Genomic DNA, 17,700 nt, shown 5'->3' on the forward strand with positions numbered 1-17,700 from the left:
TCCTTCATGCTGGGTGAGCCTGCTGCTCCAGATGGTGGCAGATTGCCTAATGGAACTTCATGAGCTGCTGGTGGCTTCAGTGGTGGTGGCAGCCACCCACAGCAGGGCTGAGGTACGTCAGGTGTGCGAGGGGAACACACTCCACATGTTGGCTAAGGGCAAGACCTGCAAGGGGGCTGAGGAGATGACCAGCAGCAATCTGCTCTCCAACCACAAGCAAAAACAGATGGAACTGAGTAGGCACGTCTAGCAGTCTGCATCATGTGCCTCCCCTGACTATGCCTGCTACCAGTGCCACTGCCACACCTGCTGCTTGGACAGCCGGCCTGGTGGTGGCAGCAGGCTGCAGAGCCACAGAGTGCTGTGGCTGCTGACAGACACCATTGGCCCCCACACGCTCACCGCCCTCTGTGTGCAGGGGCCGATGGTGTCCAGCAGCCCCCTCCCGCCCCTCCCTCATCTTGCCTCACCCCGCACTGGCGGCACCCTGTCCCCTGTCTTGCCTCGCCTTACAAGCTTCCCACCCACTGCCCCACATGCCAGAGACTCACTCCAGCCATGCCTCATCCAGTTGATCACACACCCCCGAGGGAAACCCCAGTGCTGATGTGGCCCTCAAGGAAATCGAGTTTGACACCCTTGATCTAGATCTAGCATATGAATATGTAAGAAACCAGACCATTTAAACTACTAATCAACAAAAGAATCAATCAGCTGCTCAGAATTTAAATATAGCTGCAAATGAACAACCAAGATATTTATAAGCTAAGGAAAATAGGACAAAAAATATCTTGCTGATGATGTTACCTGGTAAAGAAATGTTCAGAAACTAAACTGAAACAAACTTGGAGCAAACCACTGCCAAAATCTAAAACCCAAGCTGCAAGTATTTTCTATTATTTCAAAACCCTCAAAGTTTCAATGCAGTCTCTGTCACTCTCACTCTTACCCTTTTGGATGATGAAGTCTCTTCCACTCTGGGACTCCCATAAGTATGGCTTCTGGTAATGGTAGATTTTCTTAAAATCAGTGGTCTCATGTTCTAATAATAGCATGCAAGGATATCCTCATGTCAGACTTTCTCTGGTATGAAAATTACAGAAGTAGGAATTTTCTGTTTTGCAGGGAGGTTGGGGGGATCTCCTACAGATACAGTATTCTATCAACTGAGATAATTGATTGTTTTTGTGAATTTTAAAAAGTTGACCAGTGAGCAGAAAGGAAATACTGAAGCCATTTTCAAACACCAAGTTTTGCAAGATTCTGGGGAAACCTCTTCCTACAGTGTGATAACTCCCATAAGACTTATTTCTTTAAGGGTCAGAAACTATCTGATAACTTTCTCCATCTTCATAAACATTCAGTCTTTCACTGACACTTTTAAAAAGACTTTGTCTCTATACATACATATAGTTACATAGACCAAATCAAGTTTAAATTGATTTGCAAACTCTTGTGGAATTCAGTCTCCAAAACAACATAATTCTACCTGGCATAATCCCTCTGCCATTTCTGAGATCCAGATTTACAGAAACCTTAGGATTTCATTAATGACTTCCTTTTTAATTTAGGCATTGCCCTTTCAAATTTAGGTTTATATGTTGCAGTGACATTGATTTAAGTTGGATGTTGTTGCCTTAAGTTGTATTTTCTTAATAAGAGAAGGAAGGTTGGATTAGTCTTGCTTTGAAACAGAAGCTAAGTAAGGACTAAAATATCAGTTACTACTTCCATTCAATTTTTCATAAACCAAAAATTGTCAAGAATTCCATCAGTTGCTCAAGTCTTTGGGAGATAAGGTCTAATTCTACAGTTATAGAAATACTGTATCTCATACTTAAATATCTTGGGGAAAATAGTTGTGTTATTAATTAGATTCCAAAGATTATTTGAAACTTCCAAATCTTTAGGTACTTTGGATGAGTTGTCTAATTTTCCATTTTGAATAGCAGAGCCATCACAAATTGTCTAAATAATTCTCAACTTCAAATGTGCTTGTGAGGTAAGGTAGGAAGGGTTTGGTTAGCAATTTGGGAATTGTATAAGCTGCCCAGTTGTTAGAATGGGTAGACTTAATATATATAATGAAATAAATAATCTTTTTAATCCTTTAAATTCAGATTGATACTGTATTCAAATGGCTCAGTTAAATAGATTTTTGATGGAAGAAATTAGGATCTAAAATTGGAAACAAACTCTTGATTTATCCTTTTTCTATATATCTTTTTAGTGACTGCAAGGACAATAAAGGCATTTATGCCACGCTCCACTTGGAAAACCTGTTCAGTATCCATAAAATTCTAAACATTAGCATGGTGAGTTTAACAGGTTGTGAGTATTTCAGAACTTTACTACACAATCTTTTGCATTTTGTTCTATTTTGAGTTTCTCTAGAAAATATGTTTTACAAGAAGTAAGCTGTTTATGCATCATAGTGATTGAAACCCTGCCCCAAATTTGAATTTTTACCATTGTTGTAGGGTGGCACTCTGCTATTCCTTCGAGCCTCTGTTATTCATTCTGTCTCTGGCAGCTTGTCTGTGTTTAAAGTGTTTGGGATTCTCCTTCCACTCAGTTTTGCTTCAAGCTGGTTCCTTTCACAGGATGAACTGTATGTTTTCATTTAATCTTACAGGATTTGAATTACAATATTACAAAGCATCTCTGATGCCAAGTTTCTCCAGGCAGAGCCAAACATTAAAAAGGGTACAATAGAAAATGATCTAAGAAACTTCAAATGAAATAATAGAAGCAAATAGTTTTCTATAGCATCCTAGGAGGCCAGTGTGCCAGACTGAATTAAAAATGTTTTTTTCATATGCCAAAATTAGTACATGCCAAATGCTTAGACATGGAGAAGAGGGCAAGTTTTTATAGAAGAGGCACCAGAACAGAAAAGTCTGTTTGGGTCCCAAGGATGTGGCCCAATTTAGAGGAATTTATTGTAGCCATTAGGTGGATTGACATAGAAAAGGGATTCTTTGAGGTATTCTGATCCAGTTGTTTAGCCTTGCAGATTTAGAACATAGAACATAGAATAACAATTTAGAAGAGACCTTGGAGGTCTTTTAATCCATCCCTCTGCTCAGGCAAGAGACCCTATATCATTCTGGACAAATGGTTGTCCAATCTCTTTCTGAAAACCTCCAGTGATGGAGCACCCACAACTTCTGGAGGCAAGTCGTTTCATTGATTAATTGTTTTCGCTGACAAGAAATTTCTCCTTAGTTCTAGGTTGGATCTCACTAATATTATTCCTTGTCCTGCCCTCAGGTGCTTTGGAGAATACATCATTTCCCTTTTCTTTCTGACAGCTCCTCAGATATTAGAAGACTGCTATCATGTCATCCCTAGTCCTTCTCTTCATTAGACTAGAGATACCCAGTTCCCACAAACATCATATGTTTTAGCCTCCAGTCCCTAATCATCTTCATTGCTCTTCTCTACATTCTTTCCTGTTTCAACATCTTTTTTATATTGTGATGACCAGAATTGGATGCAATATTCCAAGTGTGGTTTAGTAAAGATGAAACCTCCTTTGAATGGAATTCAATTTCTGGTGGCTTCACAGATATGCTGGTAATGTTTTGGAAGGAGTAAACAGAAAGAAGTTGTTATGTATTGTTGTGCAGAGGTCTCCTTGTGCTACCAAGGAGTTGCACAGACAAGGAAGGGTATTGAGAGCAGTAAAAGATCACAGTAACCACAAGATACACTGAGTTGTGAAAATAGAAAGTAGTTTACTTTAAGGTGGTGTAAAATCAAAAATGCACAGTCAAAAATAATCAGTCCAGGTCATACACAAAAATAACAGTCCAAGTACAAATCCTAATACAAAGCCTTCTTACCAGTCCAGAGGTCAAAAACACAGTTATGCAGACACAGAGCAAAAAAGCAAAAATAAAGCGATCAGCAAATTCAGATATTCAGAGAGATCCAGTGAGAGAGAGAATCTATGTTTCTAGCTCCCTCTTATGGCCATGAGCAACCTCACATGCCCATGGATCAATTACCTTCTTAAAGTTACATCATCATGGCTTATATATTTCCAACCCAATATGTAGGCTATCATCATATGCCTAACAGAAGTTTTCCATTCCTTTCAGCTAAAACAAGGGTACCCAACCTCTGTAGTGGAGCATGTGCTGCTCCATTTGCATGAGCGGCAGGCACTCACATACAAAGCTCTATTTATGTTTGTGGTGTGCACTCATGCAAGAAGCTCCATTTGCACAAGCAGTGAGTGCTCACACTCGCATGGGAAGCTCATGCCTACTGCTTGTGTGGAATCATCCCCTCTCCCCCACCCGCTAGTTCGCAAAGCTGAGATCCCTGACCTAGAATTTGTTTCTCACCTTTGCCAACTGGAAGATACATGGATAGAGGATTCTGGAAGTTGAAGTCTACTCAGGCCTGGAGAAGACCTGGAGACTAAAACATATGAAGAACAGCTGAAGGACTTGAGTTTGGCTAGTCTAAAGAAAAGAAGAAACAGGTGTGACATGATAGCAGTATTCCAGTATTTGAGGGGCTGCCAAAAAGAAGAGGGCATCAAACTATTCTCCAAAGTACCAGAGGGCAGGACAAGAAACAATGGTTGGAAACTGATCAAAGAGAGAAGCAAACTGGAATTAAGGAGAAACTTCCTAAGAGTGAGGACAATTAACCAGTGGAACAGCTTGCCTTCAGAAACTGTGGTTGCTCCATCACTGGAGGTTTTTAAGAAGAGACTGGACAGTCACTTGTCTGAAATGGTATAGGTTCTCCTGCTGAGTGGGGGCTGGACTAGAAGACCTCCAAGGTCCCTTCCAGCTTCTGTTCTGTTCTGTTTTACTCTACTCTACTCTACTCTACTCTGCTCTGCTCTGCTCTGCTCTGCTCTGCTCTGCTCTACTCTATTCATCTTCCAGTTGACAAAGTTGAGAAACACTGTTTTGAATATTGTTTTGATTTCCCCTTTGGAATTTCCTGATTGTTCCTTGTCCAAATTCTAATCAGCTGTCAACCGTCCCACTCAGTCATCTAGCAAAAGACTCCTGGCCATTTGTTTCTGCCAAGAGTATACTTTACTGAAGCTTAAGTGATTACAGAAATAGCATAAACTGAATCTGAGGTATTCCCATGCAAACAATACAAAGTAAATTTTCCTCCCCGCCTCCAGACATCCCTTGGTTATCTGTAAATGTCCAATTAGGTGCTTGTATATTGTTTAGGAAACAGATTCTTAGTTCCCAACTCTGCATATCAACAGCTGACCTTGGTAGGCTGAAGCTTCTCACAAGGCTCAACTGGACTGGGCTTCAACCCCCCCCTTTTCCTTACATTCCAATCTTTCCCTTCCCCCCCCCCATATCAGGCTGTCAGCTCATGAAGCTTGTATAGAGAGATGCTTGACATGCTGCCCCTCCATAAACAAGTCTAGTCCTACAAAATACAATAATAGTTAGTAGCACGTCATATATAGATGGGTCATTTGGATTTGTTAGGGTACTTAGCATGGAATTGGTGGGTAAGGCAGGGGCCTCAACTCACTCAATGTCAGAGGGGGGAAAGTCCTTCCATAAAATTAAGTATTGCAACTTTCCCTAATAGTAGCGAGACTCAAGGATTTCCTTACCTCGAAATGTTGTTCTCTTTTTATTAAGATGGGGGTGTGTGGCTTCATGGCAGGATGCCAAGGATAAGTCAGTGACAGGTTTCAGATGACTAAAATGGAAAAGTGGGTGGATGTGATTAAGATTCTCAGACAATTTCATTTCAACTGTCACTGGGTGTCATGGTCCCGATAGATGATACCAAAAGAAATAAGAATTTTGAGGTATTTGTTTTCCTCAAAGAACAACTTTAATGGCTACATAATATCAGCACGAACAAAGGTGAAACCAAGACTGGAAGTCCCCCCCCAAAAGGTTACAAAGTGAAAGTTAAACTCCCCACCCACTAATTATGTTTAAAATCACATTCTCCAATTAACACCATTGGCAGGTTCTCTAATGGTAATTCTAGCCCACCAAACACTTGAGCAATTTGACCTTGGTTCTCATAAGAAAGTTATTGTTTTATCTGGAACAGAAGAATGCATTTTCCTTCCCCCCCCCCAAAGTTGTGGCAAGCTGAAAAATGAAGAAGAAAGTTGGCTATGGCCAAAAGTAGTTTTTTAGGTTTGACAGTTAGGTCCCCTAAATCAGAGAGAAATCCTGAAACAAAGAGAAGTCAGAGGCAATATTTAACCTTTTGGCTTATTTGGATGTCTATCATAAAACCTGCATATTAATCTTTCAGCTTTCACATCAGTACTTTTCACCCAAGTGGCTTCTGATAGGGGATAACCCTTCCATTTTACTAAATATTGCAGATTCCCCTTATATTGCCTGGAGTCAAGAATTCATTTTATTTCATAATGAGTCTCTCCCTCTACAACAAGAGGACTTGGTGCTTGTTTGGGAGGAGGTCTTATTGAAGATTCCCTATAAGGCTTTAATAAGCTTCAGTGGAAAACAGGATGAATCTTCCCTAAAGGAGGAGGAAGCTTTAATTCCACTGTGACTGGGTTTATAATCTTCACTATGGGAAAAGGTCCAAGAAACTCTGGTCCTAATTTTTTACTAGGTAGTTTGAGTCTCAGATATTTTGTAGAGAGATATACTTTTTCACCAACATGGAAAAATCCCTGAAGAGCCCTCTTTTTGTCTGCTTGTTCTTTGTAAATTTTTGAAGCTTTGGTAAGAGCCGATTTAGCATTATCCCAAACGGTCTTCCAGGAAGTTGCCCATTGATCTAAAGTTTGTGAAACAGAAGGGTCCTGAGGGAGTTCAGGCATGGGAACAAATTCTCTACTAGTAGCTATTTTAAATGGAATGATTCCAGTGCTGCTGTGCACAGTGTTATTGTAAGCCACCTCTGCAAAGGGGAGGAGGTCAGCCCATGTGGTCTGCTGGTAATCTTTGTAACATCTGATATATTGTTCCACTGTACTGTTAACTTTTTCAGCGGCTCCATTAGTAGATGGATGAAAAGCTGATGACAGTCCCTGGGTAGACCCAGTAAGTTTTAAAAATCTCTCCGGAACCTAGCAGTAAATTGTACTCCTCTATCTGATATAATTCGCTTCGGAGCCCCATGGAGCCGATAAATATATTTAAGAAACATTTGTGCTAGTTTCTTTGTGGAGGGGAGACCGGTGCAGGGGATGAAGTGAGCTTGTTTTAAAAAAGGTCAATCACAGTCCATATTACTGTATTTTCTCTTCAGTAATTCCACAATAAAATCCATGGCAATTTCTTCCCAAGGTTGGGAAAGATCTACTACTTGCTATAACAACCCAGGAGGTTTACCTGGGCATTTTTTTCATGGTTGCACAAATTACACAGCTTTTTACATAGTTCTCAATATATTTCTTTAGTCCTGGCCACCAAAATTGTTGTTGAATCAAATGCAAAGTCTTTAGGTAGCCAAAGTGACCTGCTTGCTTGCTGTCATGACTGTGTTGGACGGCTTGGACTCTTAGAGTCTCTGGCAGAAAGAGGTTTGTCCCCTTCCAGGCTAACCCATTGTCAATGCTGAAAACATTGACATGTTTTTGCACTGACAATATACGAGACAGCCTTTTGTTTAAACTGCTTCACTTTGAATCTTGAAGAGAGGGAAACTTCAAACTTCAAACAGCTATCTTGAGAAGATAAGATTAGCAGCGTGCAGAAGGGGAAGTGTAACTTCATATGTAAAACTAATTAGTGAATGGGATTTATGACGTGTAATTAAGGAAGGGAGATTGTGCAGGATATGATGAATCAAGGGGAGGAGAGGTCAGATTCTGGCATCCCTCCATGAGTGCTGATATTTCATTTCATTACTAAGACTTTTTAGATAAATAATATGCCTGCAATTTGTTTGAATTGTCCCATTTATTGGAACCATGACATCATGCCAGAATCTACTTTCTTCCAAAGGGGGGTCCTGAACCCCTGCCACTGTCTCCGGTAAGAGAGATAAGCTGTTCTGTACTAGCCTACTGCCGGCCCTGAAGAAAAGGCAGGGACAACCCTTTACAAAACGGCAAGAGGCTGGAACTAAGCCTGCCAAATTTATTAACATAAAACAGAGCAAACAGAGCAAACAGAGCAAACACGAACCATGAAACAGGAGCTATTCAAATGGTTGCCTTCAGCAAACCAGCCCTCCCACACATTCCCCTTTTAAACAGTTCAGGGCGTGGCTTCTCTCTGCCTCCTTCCGAGGTGCCCCATTGCCTTCCTCTGTTTACTCCTGCTTGACTGCCTCCTGCATCGGGCGTCCTTGAACAGGGCCAGCTGTGGGTCATCTTCATCCATGCTGTCAGGCTCACACAGCTGGGTCTGCGTCGTAACCAGATGAGAGGGGCCTGGCTGAGGGCTCTGCGGAGCCTCAATACTATCCTCAGCAAGCTCTCCAACACCCCCCTCCTCCTCCTCTGAATCGTCCGACCCAACTGCCGAACCCACAGGCTGACCCTGAATCACAACATAAGCTGGCAAAGATTCAGGGAAGAATCCTCATGATGGAAAGGGAAAGCCTGGCTGCTGGCTAAACTTCTGAAGAGGAAATAATAGATAGTTTTCTGTGGGAAGATGAATTTGGACCAATCTCCAAACCTCAGCAAATAATTGAGCTTGTCCGGTTGTCAAGCTAGAACCACTCCAGTGGAGACTACGGGAAGCCAACTGCTACAAGAGGCCCCAGAAGCAGAATGGGGGAGAGATACAAGATCATCAGCCACTGAGAATCTGGGTGAGTGGAAAATCGTGTCTGCAGATCAGACTGCCTGCCAGACCCAGGAGTCCCCTGCCAAGCCCTCCAGACACATAGAGACAGAGGACCCCAGCCTGGGGCCTATGCAGCAATGGGAGGTTGAGAAACCCCCACAAGTGAAAGGCCAACAACCTCTGAGCTTGCCCCAGCTAATAGAAGCCTTGAAACAGCTGGGATGGTGCAGAAGCCTGGAGATCAGGAGCTGGTGGGAGGACAACAGCAATGGTGGCAGCAGCAGGACCCAAATGTGCAACCCCTGAACATACAGCAGGAACAGTGGGGCCAGCAGCAGTGTGGGCCCTGGCAGCCATTAAATCAGCAAACAGAGTGGGGCCAGCAGCAACTGGAGACACAACAACAGCAGTGGGGGCACCTGCAACCAGGGTGGGGCCAGCAACAATGGGGGCCTCAGCAACCAATGATGAGCCCACCCTTCAGAGCAACCTTCAATGGGGACCCAGAGAAACTGATTTTTTTCCTCAACCAAGTTTGCTCTCACTTGAATCTCTGGGGTCACCTTTACCCAGACCTGTGTGTGATGGTTGATGTGACTGCGTCCAGCCTAGAGGGAGAAGCATCTGAATGGTTGAACAATTTATATAATGAGCAGGCCCCTGAATTGGAGGACTCCCACCTTTTCCTCCTGGGGCTGAGGGAAAGATTTGAGGACCGATCCATTACCCTCAAAGCAGAAGAACAAATCCATAAGATAAAGTAAGCTGGCTGGCCTGCCCTAGAGTACATGTGGGAGTTTTGAAAGATGGCAGGTTGGATAGAGAGATGACCTGAGAAATCCATAATTCATCTTTTCAGAGAAGGGTTAGATGACCACCTTTCTCTGGCATGTATATACCGAGCTGTACCTGACCAACTACATGAATGGTATCAGGCAGTGGTGAAATTAGATGTTCAGCTCGCCTGCTATAAGAAGCCTCTCATCCCTGAAGCCAAGCTGAGGTCAGAACAACCTTAATGGCAGTAATCCCCACAAATATCTCCTACTACTGTGATGGCTAAAAGACTCAAGCCACCTGTAGACCTGGCAATTAAGTGTTTCCAATGTGGACAGCAGGGACATTGAGCAGCGAAATGCCCAGTCCCCTTCCCCCAATGGCAGAACAGACCTGGACCAGTAGTGAGAAAGAGACCTGCATAGCGGCTAAAGGAAGAGAAATCCAACCGGATGACACAGGAACCTGTTGTCCAGGTCAAATCCCCCACAAGGGAGGACGCTGGAACTCAAACTGGATCCACCCATGTTCTACCCTCTTTCGACAGCGACGACGAAGGGGAGATGTGAGTCGACACATCCTACCTTTTTATTGCCTGCTAAACTCATAATCCCTAAGGCAGGGGCACAAGTAGACCTGAAAGTGCTAGTCGATAGTGGCTGCTCCCGATGCATCATTAGCCTGTCATGTGCCTTGAGACTGGGCATATGGGCTAAGCCGCTCTCCAAACCTGTGAGGTTTGAGCAAGCTGATGGCTCCCTAATGGGAGGGACTTTAGTCACGCAATTAACGGAGCCCTTACACCTGGAAATAGGCAAGCACTGGGAGTTTATTCGCTTCCTTGTAGCTCCAAAGATGTCTGAGACTGTGATCCTAGGACTAGCCTGGTTAGACAAATGGAAGCCATTGATCTGGTGGGAAAAAGGAATGAGAACTGTGAGATTGCTAATCTGGCCCGATCCCCTCATTGATTCAACAGATGTTACAGGGGATTTTAGCCCACCCAATGAGGAAGCGCACATGGCTGCCTTACAGCCACCTGGCGAGCCGCTCATCCCCAGCAAGTACCGGGACCTAGCAGAGGCATTTAGTGAGAAAGAATGTGATACCTTGCCTCCTCACCGTCCCAATGATTGTTCCATTGAACTGTTACCAGGGGCCAAACTTCCCTGACCAAGAATATACGCTATGTCCCCCCTTGAAATGGAGGAGATGCAGCAGTATGTGGATACAAACCTAGCGAGGGGATTCATTGAATGGGCCAAGTCTACTGTGGGAGTCCCTGTGTTGTTCAAAGAGAAAAAAAGATGGGTCTATAAATCTCTACATTGACTACAAAGGCCTGAACACTGTGAGTGTGGAAAATAAATACCCTCTCCCCCACCTGGCAAAGGGGACCATCTTCACCAAGTTAGACCTGAGAGAAGCATATTACTGGGTAAGAATAAAGGAGGGGGATGAGTGGAAAACGGCCTTCAACTGCCCCTTGGGAAGCTATCAATTCAAAGTCATGCCATTTGGACTGCAGAGGGCCCCAGCCATATATATGCAGTTGATTAATGAAGTCCTACATGAACATTTATACAAAGGGGTTCTTGTGTATCTTGATGACATTCTGATATACAGTACAAATATGACTGATCACATAAAACTGGTCAGAGAAGTGTTAAAGAAACTATTGAATGCCAAACTTTATGTCAAATTGTCAAAATGTGAATTTCACCAAAACTGATTAGATTATCTCAGCTATAGAATTTCCAATGAGGGCATCGAAATGGACCCAGCCAAAGTGAAAAGTATAATTGAATGGCAGCCCCCAAAGACTTGCAAACAGCTCCAAAGCTTCCTAGGGTTTTATTTATTTATTATTTATTATTTGGATTTATATAACGCCCCTCTCCCGAAGGACTCGGGGCGGTGTACAGGGCAATTAAAACACTATATACAACACATAATATACAAAAATTAAAATAAATTAAACCAAGTAGCCCTAATCAATAAAACACATTCTAAAATTTAAAATTTAAAATCTAAAACCCCAGTCCCTCAGTCCAGGCCGGCAAGTTCAAATAGCCAAGTCTTCAGGTCGCAGTGAAAAGAGCGAAAGTCGGGAGCCATCCGGAGCTCAAAAGGAAGCTGGTTCCAGAGGGCAGGCGCACCCACAGAGAATGCTCTCCCCCTGGGGGCCGCCAGTCGACATTCCCTGACCGACAGCACCCTGAGGAGGCCCTCTCTGTGGAAGTGCACAGGACGATGGGAAGTTAACGCCGGCAAAAGGTACTCCCATAAATAATCCGGACCCATGCCATTTAGGGCTTTATAGGTCATCACCAGCACCTTGAATCTCACCCGGAAGACAACTGGAAGCCAATGCAGCTCGTGGAGCAGAGGTGTTACATGGGAGTATCGGGAGACCCCCATCACAACTCGTGCGGCCGCATTCTGCACCAGCTGGAGCTTCCTAGTGGTATTCAAGGGCAGCCCCATGTGGAGAGTGTTGCAGTAGTCTATCCGAGAGGTCATGAGCGCATGAGTGACTGTTCGTAGGGCATCTCAGTCCAAATAGGGCTACAACTGGCGTACCAGGCGAACCTGGGCAAAAGCCCCCCTGGTCACAGCTCCTATATAATCTTCTAAACTGAGCTGTGAGTCAAGGAGGACACCCAAGTTGCGAGCCCTATCTATGGGGGGTAACACCTCACCCCCTATAGATAAAGATGGAATAGAGTGGACAACCCAAGATGCCGGTATGCACAGTCACTCGGTCTTGTCGGGATTTAGACAAAGCCTGTTCCTCCCCATCCAGACCCTCACCGCCTCCAGGCAATGGGACATCACAGCGAGGGCATCACCGGGTTGATCTGGGGTGGAAATAAAAAGCTGGGTATCATCAGCGTACTGATGATACCCCACCCCAAAACCATGAATGATCTCACCCAGCGGCTTCATATAGATGTTGAACAGAAGGGGCGAGAGGACCGACCCCTGAGGGACTCCACAAACGAGAGGCCTCGAGGCCGACCTCTGCCCCCCTGCCAACACCAACTGTGAACGACCCAGGAGGTAGGAGAACCATTGTAAAACAGTGCCACCAACTCCCAACCCCCTGAGGCACCGCAATAGGATACCATGGTCGATGGTATAAAAAGCCGCTGAGAGGTCTAATAGGACTAGGACAGAGGAGCAACCCCTGTCCTGAGCCTGCCAGAGATCATTCACCAGTGCGACCAATGCCGTCTCCGTGCTGTACCTGGGCCTAAAGCCCAATTGGTAGGGGTCCAGATAATCCACTTCCTCCAGGAACAGAGGAAGCTGATGTGCCACCACACTCTCAACAACCTTTGCCAAAAAGCGAAGGTAGGAGACCGGATGATAGTTGTTCAAAATGGCCGGATCCAGGGCAGGCTTCTTGAGGAGGGGCCTCACCACCGCCTCCTTCAAGGCAGCAGGGAAGCTATCCTCTCTCAAAGAAGCAGTTATTACTGCCTGGAGCCAGCCTCATGTCCCCTCCCGAGCTGCATAAACCAGCCAGGAGGGGCACGGGTCCAATAAACATTTGGTGGAACTCAGCCTCCCCATGATCCTGTCCACTTCTTCCGGAGTCACAGGATCAAATTCTTTCCAAGTAATGTTCCCAAGACCGCTCAATTCCCCATCGTCAGACTGTGCCCAGTTGGAGTCCAGACCAGCCCAAATCTGAGCGATTTTATCTGCCAGATATTGACTAAACTCCTTGGCACGACCCTGCAGGGGCTCCTCCCTCACCTCCTGATTCAGGAGGGAGCGAGTCACCCCAAACAGGGTGGCCAGGCGATTATCTGCGGACGCGATGAGGGCAGCGAAGTAATTAGACTTTGCTGCCTCCATCGCTGCAAGATAAGACCTCGTGAAGGTTCTTAACTGCAATCGATCAGACTCAGACCGGCTGGACCTCCAACAGCTCTCTAGGCTCTGTCTCCGACACTTCATCTCTCGGAGCTCCACGGAGAACCATGGTGCCCGCCGGGATCTGTGCTGGGTCACAGATCCGCATGGGAACAATGCGGTCGAGTGCCTCCGTGGCCGCCCTTTCCCAGGCTTCCACTAAGGCATCAACCGGGCTGTGAGCAAAGATGGCAAGCACAGATCCAAGCGCCTCCTGGAACCATTCAGGGTCCATTAGGCACCTGGGATGAAACCACCTGGTCGGTTCCGTAACCCTGTGACAGGGGGTGTGTGAAACAGAAGGCCAGCTTCAGGAGGTGATGATCGGTCCATGACAGGGGTGTAATAGCTGGAGATCCCCCTCCCAGATCATCAAGCCACCGTCATGATAGAAAAATAAGATCGAGTGTGTGACCCCCCCCATGAGTCGGTCCATGAATTACTTGGGTCAGGTCCATGGCCGTCATGGAAGCCATAAACTCCCAAGCCAACCCCCATGAACCTCCTAGGAATGGCAGGTTAAAGTCCCCCAGAACCATAAGTCTGGGGAACTCAACCGCCAACCCAGAAAGGGTGTCGAGGAGCTTGGGCAGGGCTGCTGCTACACAGGCAGGTGAAAGATACGCCATCAGCAAACCCAACTGAGCCCCAGGGCCAAATCTCAGGAGGAGCGACTCACACCCGAATATCTGAGTAATGGTAGCCTCCCGCGGACACAAGGTCTCCCTTACAACCACTGCAACACCCCCACCCCTTCTCTGAGCCCAAGGCTGGTGAAGCACACGGAAACCTGGTGGGCAAAGTTCAGTCAGAGGGACACCTCCCTCTGGGCCCAACCAGGTCTCAGTAATGCAAGTCAGTTTCTACCGTCAATTCATTCCCTCTGTTGCCGAGATTGCTCTACCCCTTACAGAACTACTCAAAACAGGCAAGGGAGGGGGAAAAGCGCGACCTGGCCAACCACTAGCATGGACTATGAGTTGTCAAAAAGCTTTTGAGAATTTAAGAAAACTATTTGTGGCTGAACCGGTCCTAAAGCACCCCTGCCCCAGGGAGCCCTTCGTAATTCAAGCAGATGCAGCGACATGGCAGTCAGAGTCCTACAACCTTGTGCCTACACCTCTAAGAAATTCACGGAAGGTGAGAGGAGATGGACAGTCTGGGAGAAGGAGGCCTTCGCAATTAGGTGGGGGCTATTAAACTGGCAACACTATTTAGAAGGGAGCAAGGTGCCTTTTGAAGTATGGACAGATCACAAAAATTTAGAGGCACTAAAAACTCCCCACAAATTGTCCCCAAAGCAAGTGCGATGGGCACAATACTTTAACCATTTTTTTATTGAAAAGTTTTAAAATACATTTTAAAAACATAAACTCCCTCCCTCCCCCTCCCCTCCACTTACCCTCCCTCCCCTTCCCCCCCCCCGACTTCCCAGAGCAGGGAATACAGGGTATTAACATTTACAAACGTAAGCTAAAATAAGCTAACTGACTAAAAAAAACACTTAAAATTCTATCGCACTTTAACTCCCCTTAAACATAACTAGATAACTAAATAATAATAACTAAATAATAATTCATCTTATAATACTAATACTTATTCATATGCTAAATGAAACCTTTTAGTCCCATATTTATTCTGAATATAATCGATCCATCTTCTCCATTCCAAATATATCTCTGTTGCGATTGTTCTTTCAAATATGCTGAGATTTTTGCCATTTCTGCAAGGTTTGAAACTTTTAAAGTCCACTCTTCTATTGTAGGCAGGTCCTCCTTCTTCCAATATTGAGATACCAAAAGTCTTGCTGCCATTATTAAATTCAACATCAATTTAGTTTCTATAACAGTACAATCTGTAATAATACCCAACAGAAATAACTGTGGAGAAAACCTTATCTTTTTCTTAAATATTTTCTGCATATTCCACCAAATTTTAATCCAACAAGCTTTAACTTTTTTGCAAGTCCACCATATATGATAATACGTTGCATCATCACAACCACACCTTCAACATTTAGGCTGATAATTTGGATACATAAATGCTATTTTTTTCGGATCTAAATGCCATCTATAAAACATTTTATAAAAATTCTCTCTTAAATTTTGTGCCTGTGTGAATTTTACATTTCTGACCCAAAATTTTTCCCAAATATCCATCGTCAGGGCTTTTTTTCTCATAGAACGCTCAGAACAGAGTTCCAGCACCTTTTTTGGATGGAACCTTGTAGGGTAGGCAAGGCAGGTTGTATGATGTGTGTGAGTTCCGGCACCTTTTTCTTTTACAAAAAAAAAAACAGTGTCCATCGTTATTGGCTCCTGAAAATTCTGGGTACATTTTATCATACAATCTTTAACAAGTTCCGTTTCTGAATCTATTTCTATCAATGCATTATATATCCTTCTTATATGCACTTGACTTTCATCTCTGATTTGTTTTACCAAATTTTCATCAGTTGTCGAAATGCCAATTTTCTGGTCTTCTTTCCATCTAGCTTGTAACTGCCCATACTGAAACCAGGTCTGAACTATTTTTTCTTCTTTTAAAATATTAAACGACTTTAATTGCCATACATTCCTTTCCATTCTAAGAATTTCTTTATATGTAGTCACATCATGTTTAAATCCCACACTTATATTTTCTATTGCATTATTAGGTATTGCCCAAATTGATATTTTATAATTTAACTTATATCGGTATTTTTTCCAAACTCGCAACAGAGCATACCTTAATATATGAGTTTTAAAGATATTATCCACCTTCTTGTCATACAACAAATATGCATGCCAACCATATAATAAATCACATCCCTCAATATTCAGTAATCTTTATTGTCTTAAATTAAACCAATCACTAATTGATGATAAAACCGCAGCCTCATAATATAATTTAAAATTGGGCATTTTAAGACCATCTCTTTCACGTATATCTTGCATTATCTTAAGTTTTACTCTCGGTCTTTTCCCTGCCCAAACAAATTTATTAATACCTTTCTGCCATTCTTCCAAATTTGAATCTTTTTTAAGTATAGGTATCATTTGAAACAAAAATAAAATTTTGGTAAGACATTCATTTTCACTGCTGCAATTCTTCCCAATAAAGACAATTGTAATTTTCTCCAACTATCTAACTCTTTTTGTACTTTTAACCATAACAATTCATAATTATTTTTATATAATTTCACATTTGAAACTGAAATATATACCCCTAAATATTTAATCTTTTTAACAATTTCAAATCCTGTTAATTTTTCTAGGACTTCCTTTTGTTCTATAGTCATATTTTTAGACAGTAGTTTAGTTTTTTGCCTATTTATCTTAAATCCAGAAACTTTTCCATATTGCAAAATTATCTCCATCAAGTCTACAACCGACAAAGTCGGTTGAGTTAATGTAATAAACCAAGTCATCCGCAAACGCCCTTAATCTATAATCTTGATCTCTTATTTTAATTCCCTTTATCTTATTTGAATCACGTATCTTGATCAATAATATTTTCAATGTTAAAACAAACAACAAAGGTGACAACAGACATCCCTGTCTTGTACCCTTTTCAATTTTCCAAGCCTCTGTTAAACTACCATTAATTATTATTTGAGCTGTTTGTTTCTGATATATTGCCCTAATAGGTTGTAAAAACCTATCCCCAAACTCCATCTTCTCCAATACTTTAAATAAAAATTGCCAATTCAATTGATCAAAGGCCTTTTCAGCATCCAAAAAAATCAGCGCTGCGGGGACTTGATTATTTTTTTCCAAAAATTCTAATAAATTTATAATGTCTTATTTTTCATTTGTCTACCACTTATAAATCCTGTTTGATCACTATGAATCTTTTGCTGCGTAACCTTCATTAATCTATTTGCTAAGATTTTAGCAAATATCTTATAATCAGTATTTAAAAGTGATATTGGTCTGTAATTTTTAGTTTGAGTAAGATCTTGATCTTCCTTTGGAATTAACGTTATAAAAGCTGTTTTCCATGAAGGAGGCATTTCTCCAGACTGAATTGTTCTAAATAATTCTTTTAGAGGTTCCACCATTTCTATTTGTAAGTTTTTATAATAAATGGCTGTCAAACCATCTGTTCCAGATGGCTTACCCACTTTTAATTGTTTAATTGCTAAAATAGTTTCTTCAACAGTTATCAATTGATTCATTCCTTCCCTTTGCTCTTGTGTAAGTACAGAGATATTCACACCTTGTAAATATCTATCTATATCTAGACCTTGAGTTACATCCCTAACATATAATTGAGA

The 17,700-nt window shown here is 42.9% G+C and overlaps 1 protein-coding gene across 1 annotated transcript in view; it reads left to right on the plus strand.

Moving 5' to 3' along the window:
- The window catches only part of PROM1 (prominin 1), a gene marked incomplete at its 5' end in the record, with an annotated part of 304,125 nt that overhangs the window by 232,302 nt on the left and 54,123 nt on the right, over positions 1-17,700 (plus strand). The window contains one exon of the mRNA XM_081332891.1: positions 2,231-2,315. Coding sequence (XP_081189017.1) covers positions 2,231-2,315 — 85 coding nt within the window. The remainder of the gene's footprint in view (positions 1-2,230; positions 2,316-17,700) is intronic.

The sequence above is a fragment of the Vipera berus genome (genome assembly GCF_964194415.1).
Source record: "Vipera berus genome assembly, chromosome: 7".
Classification (NCBI taxonomy): domain Eukaryota; kingdom Metazoa; phylum Chordata; class Lepidosauria; order Squamata; family Viperidae; genus Vipera; species Vipera berus.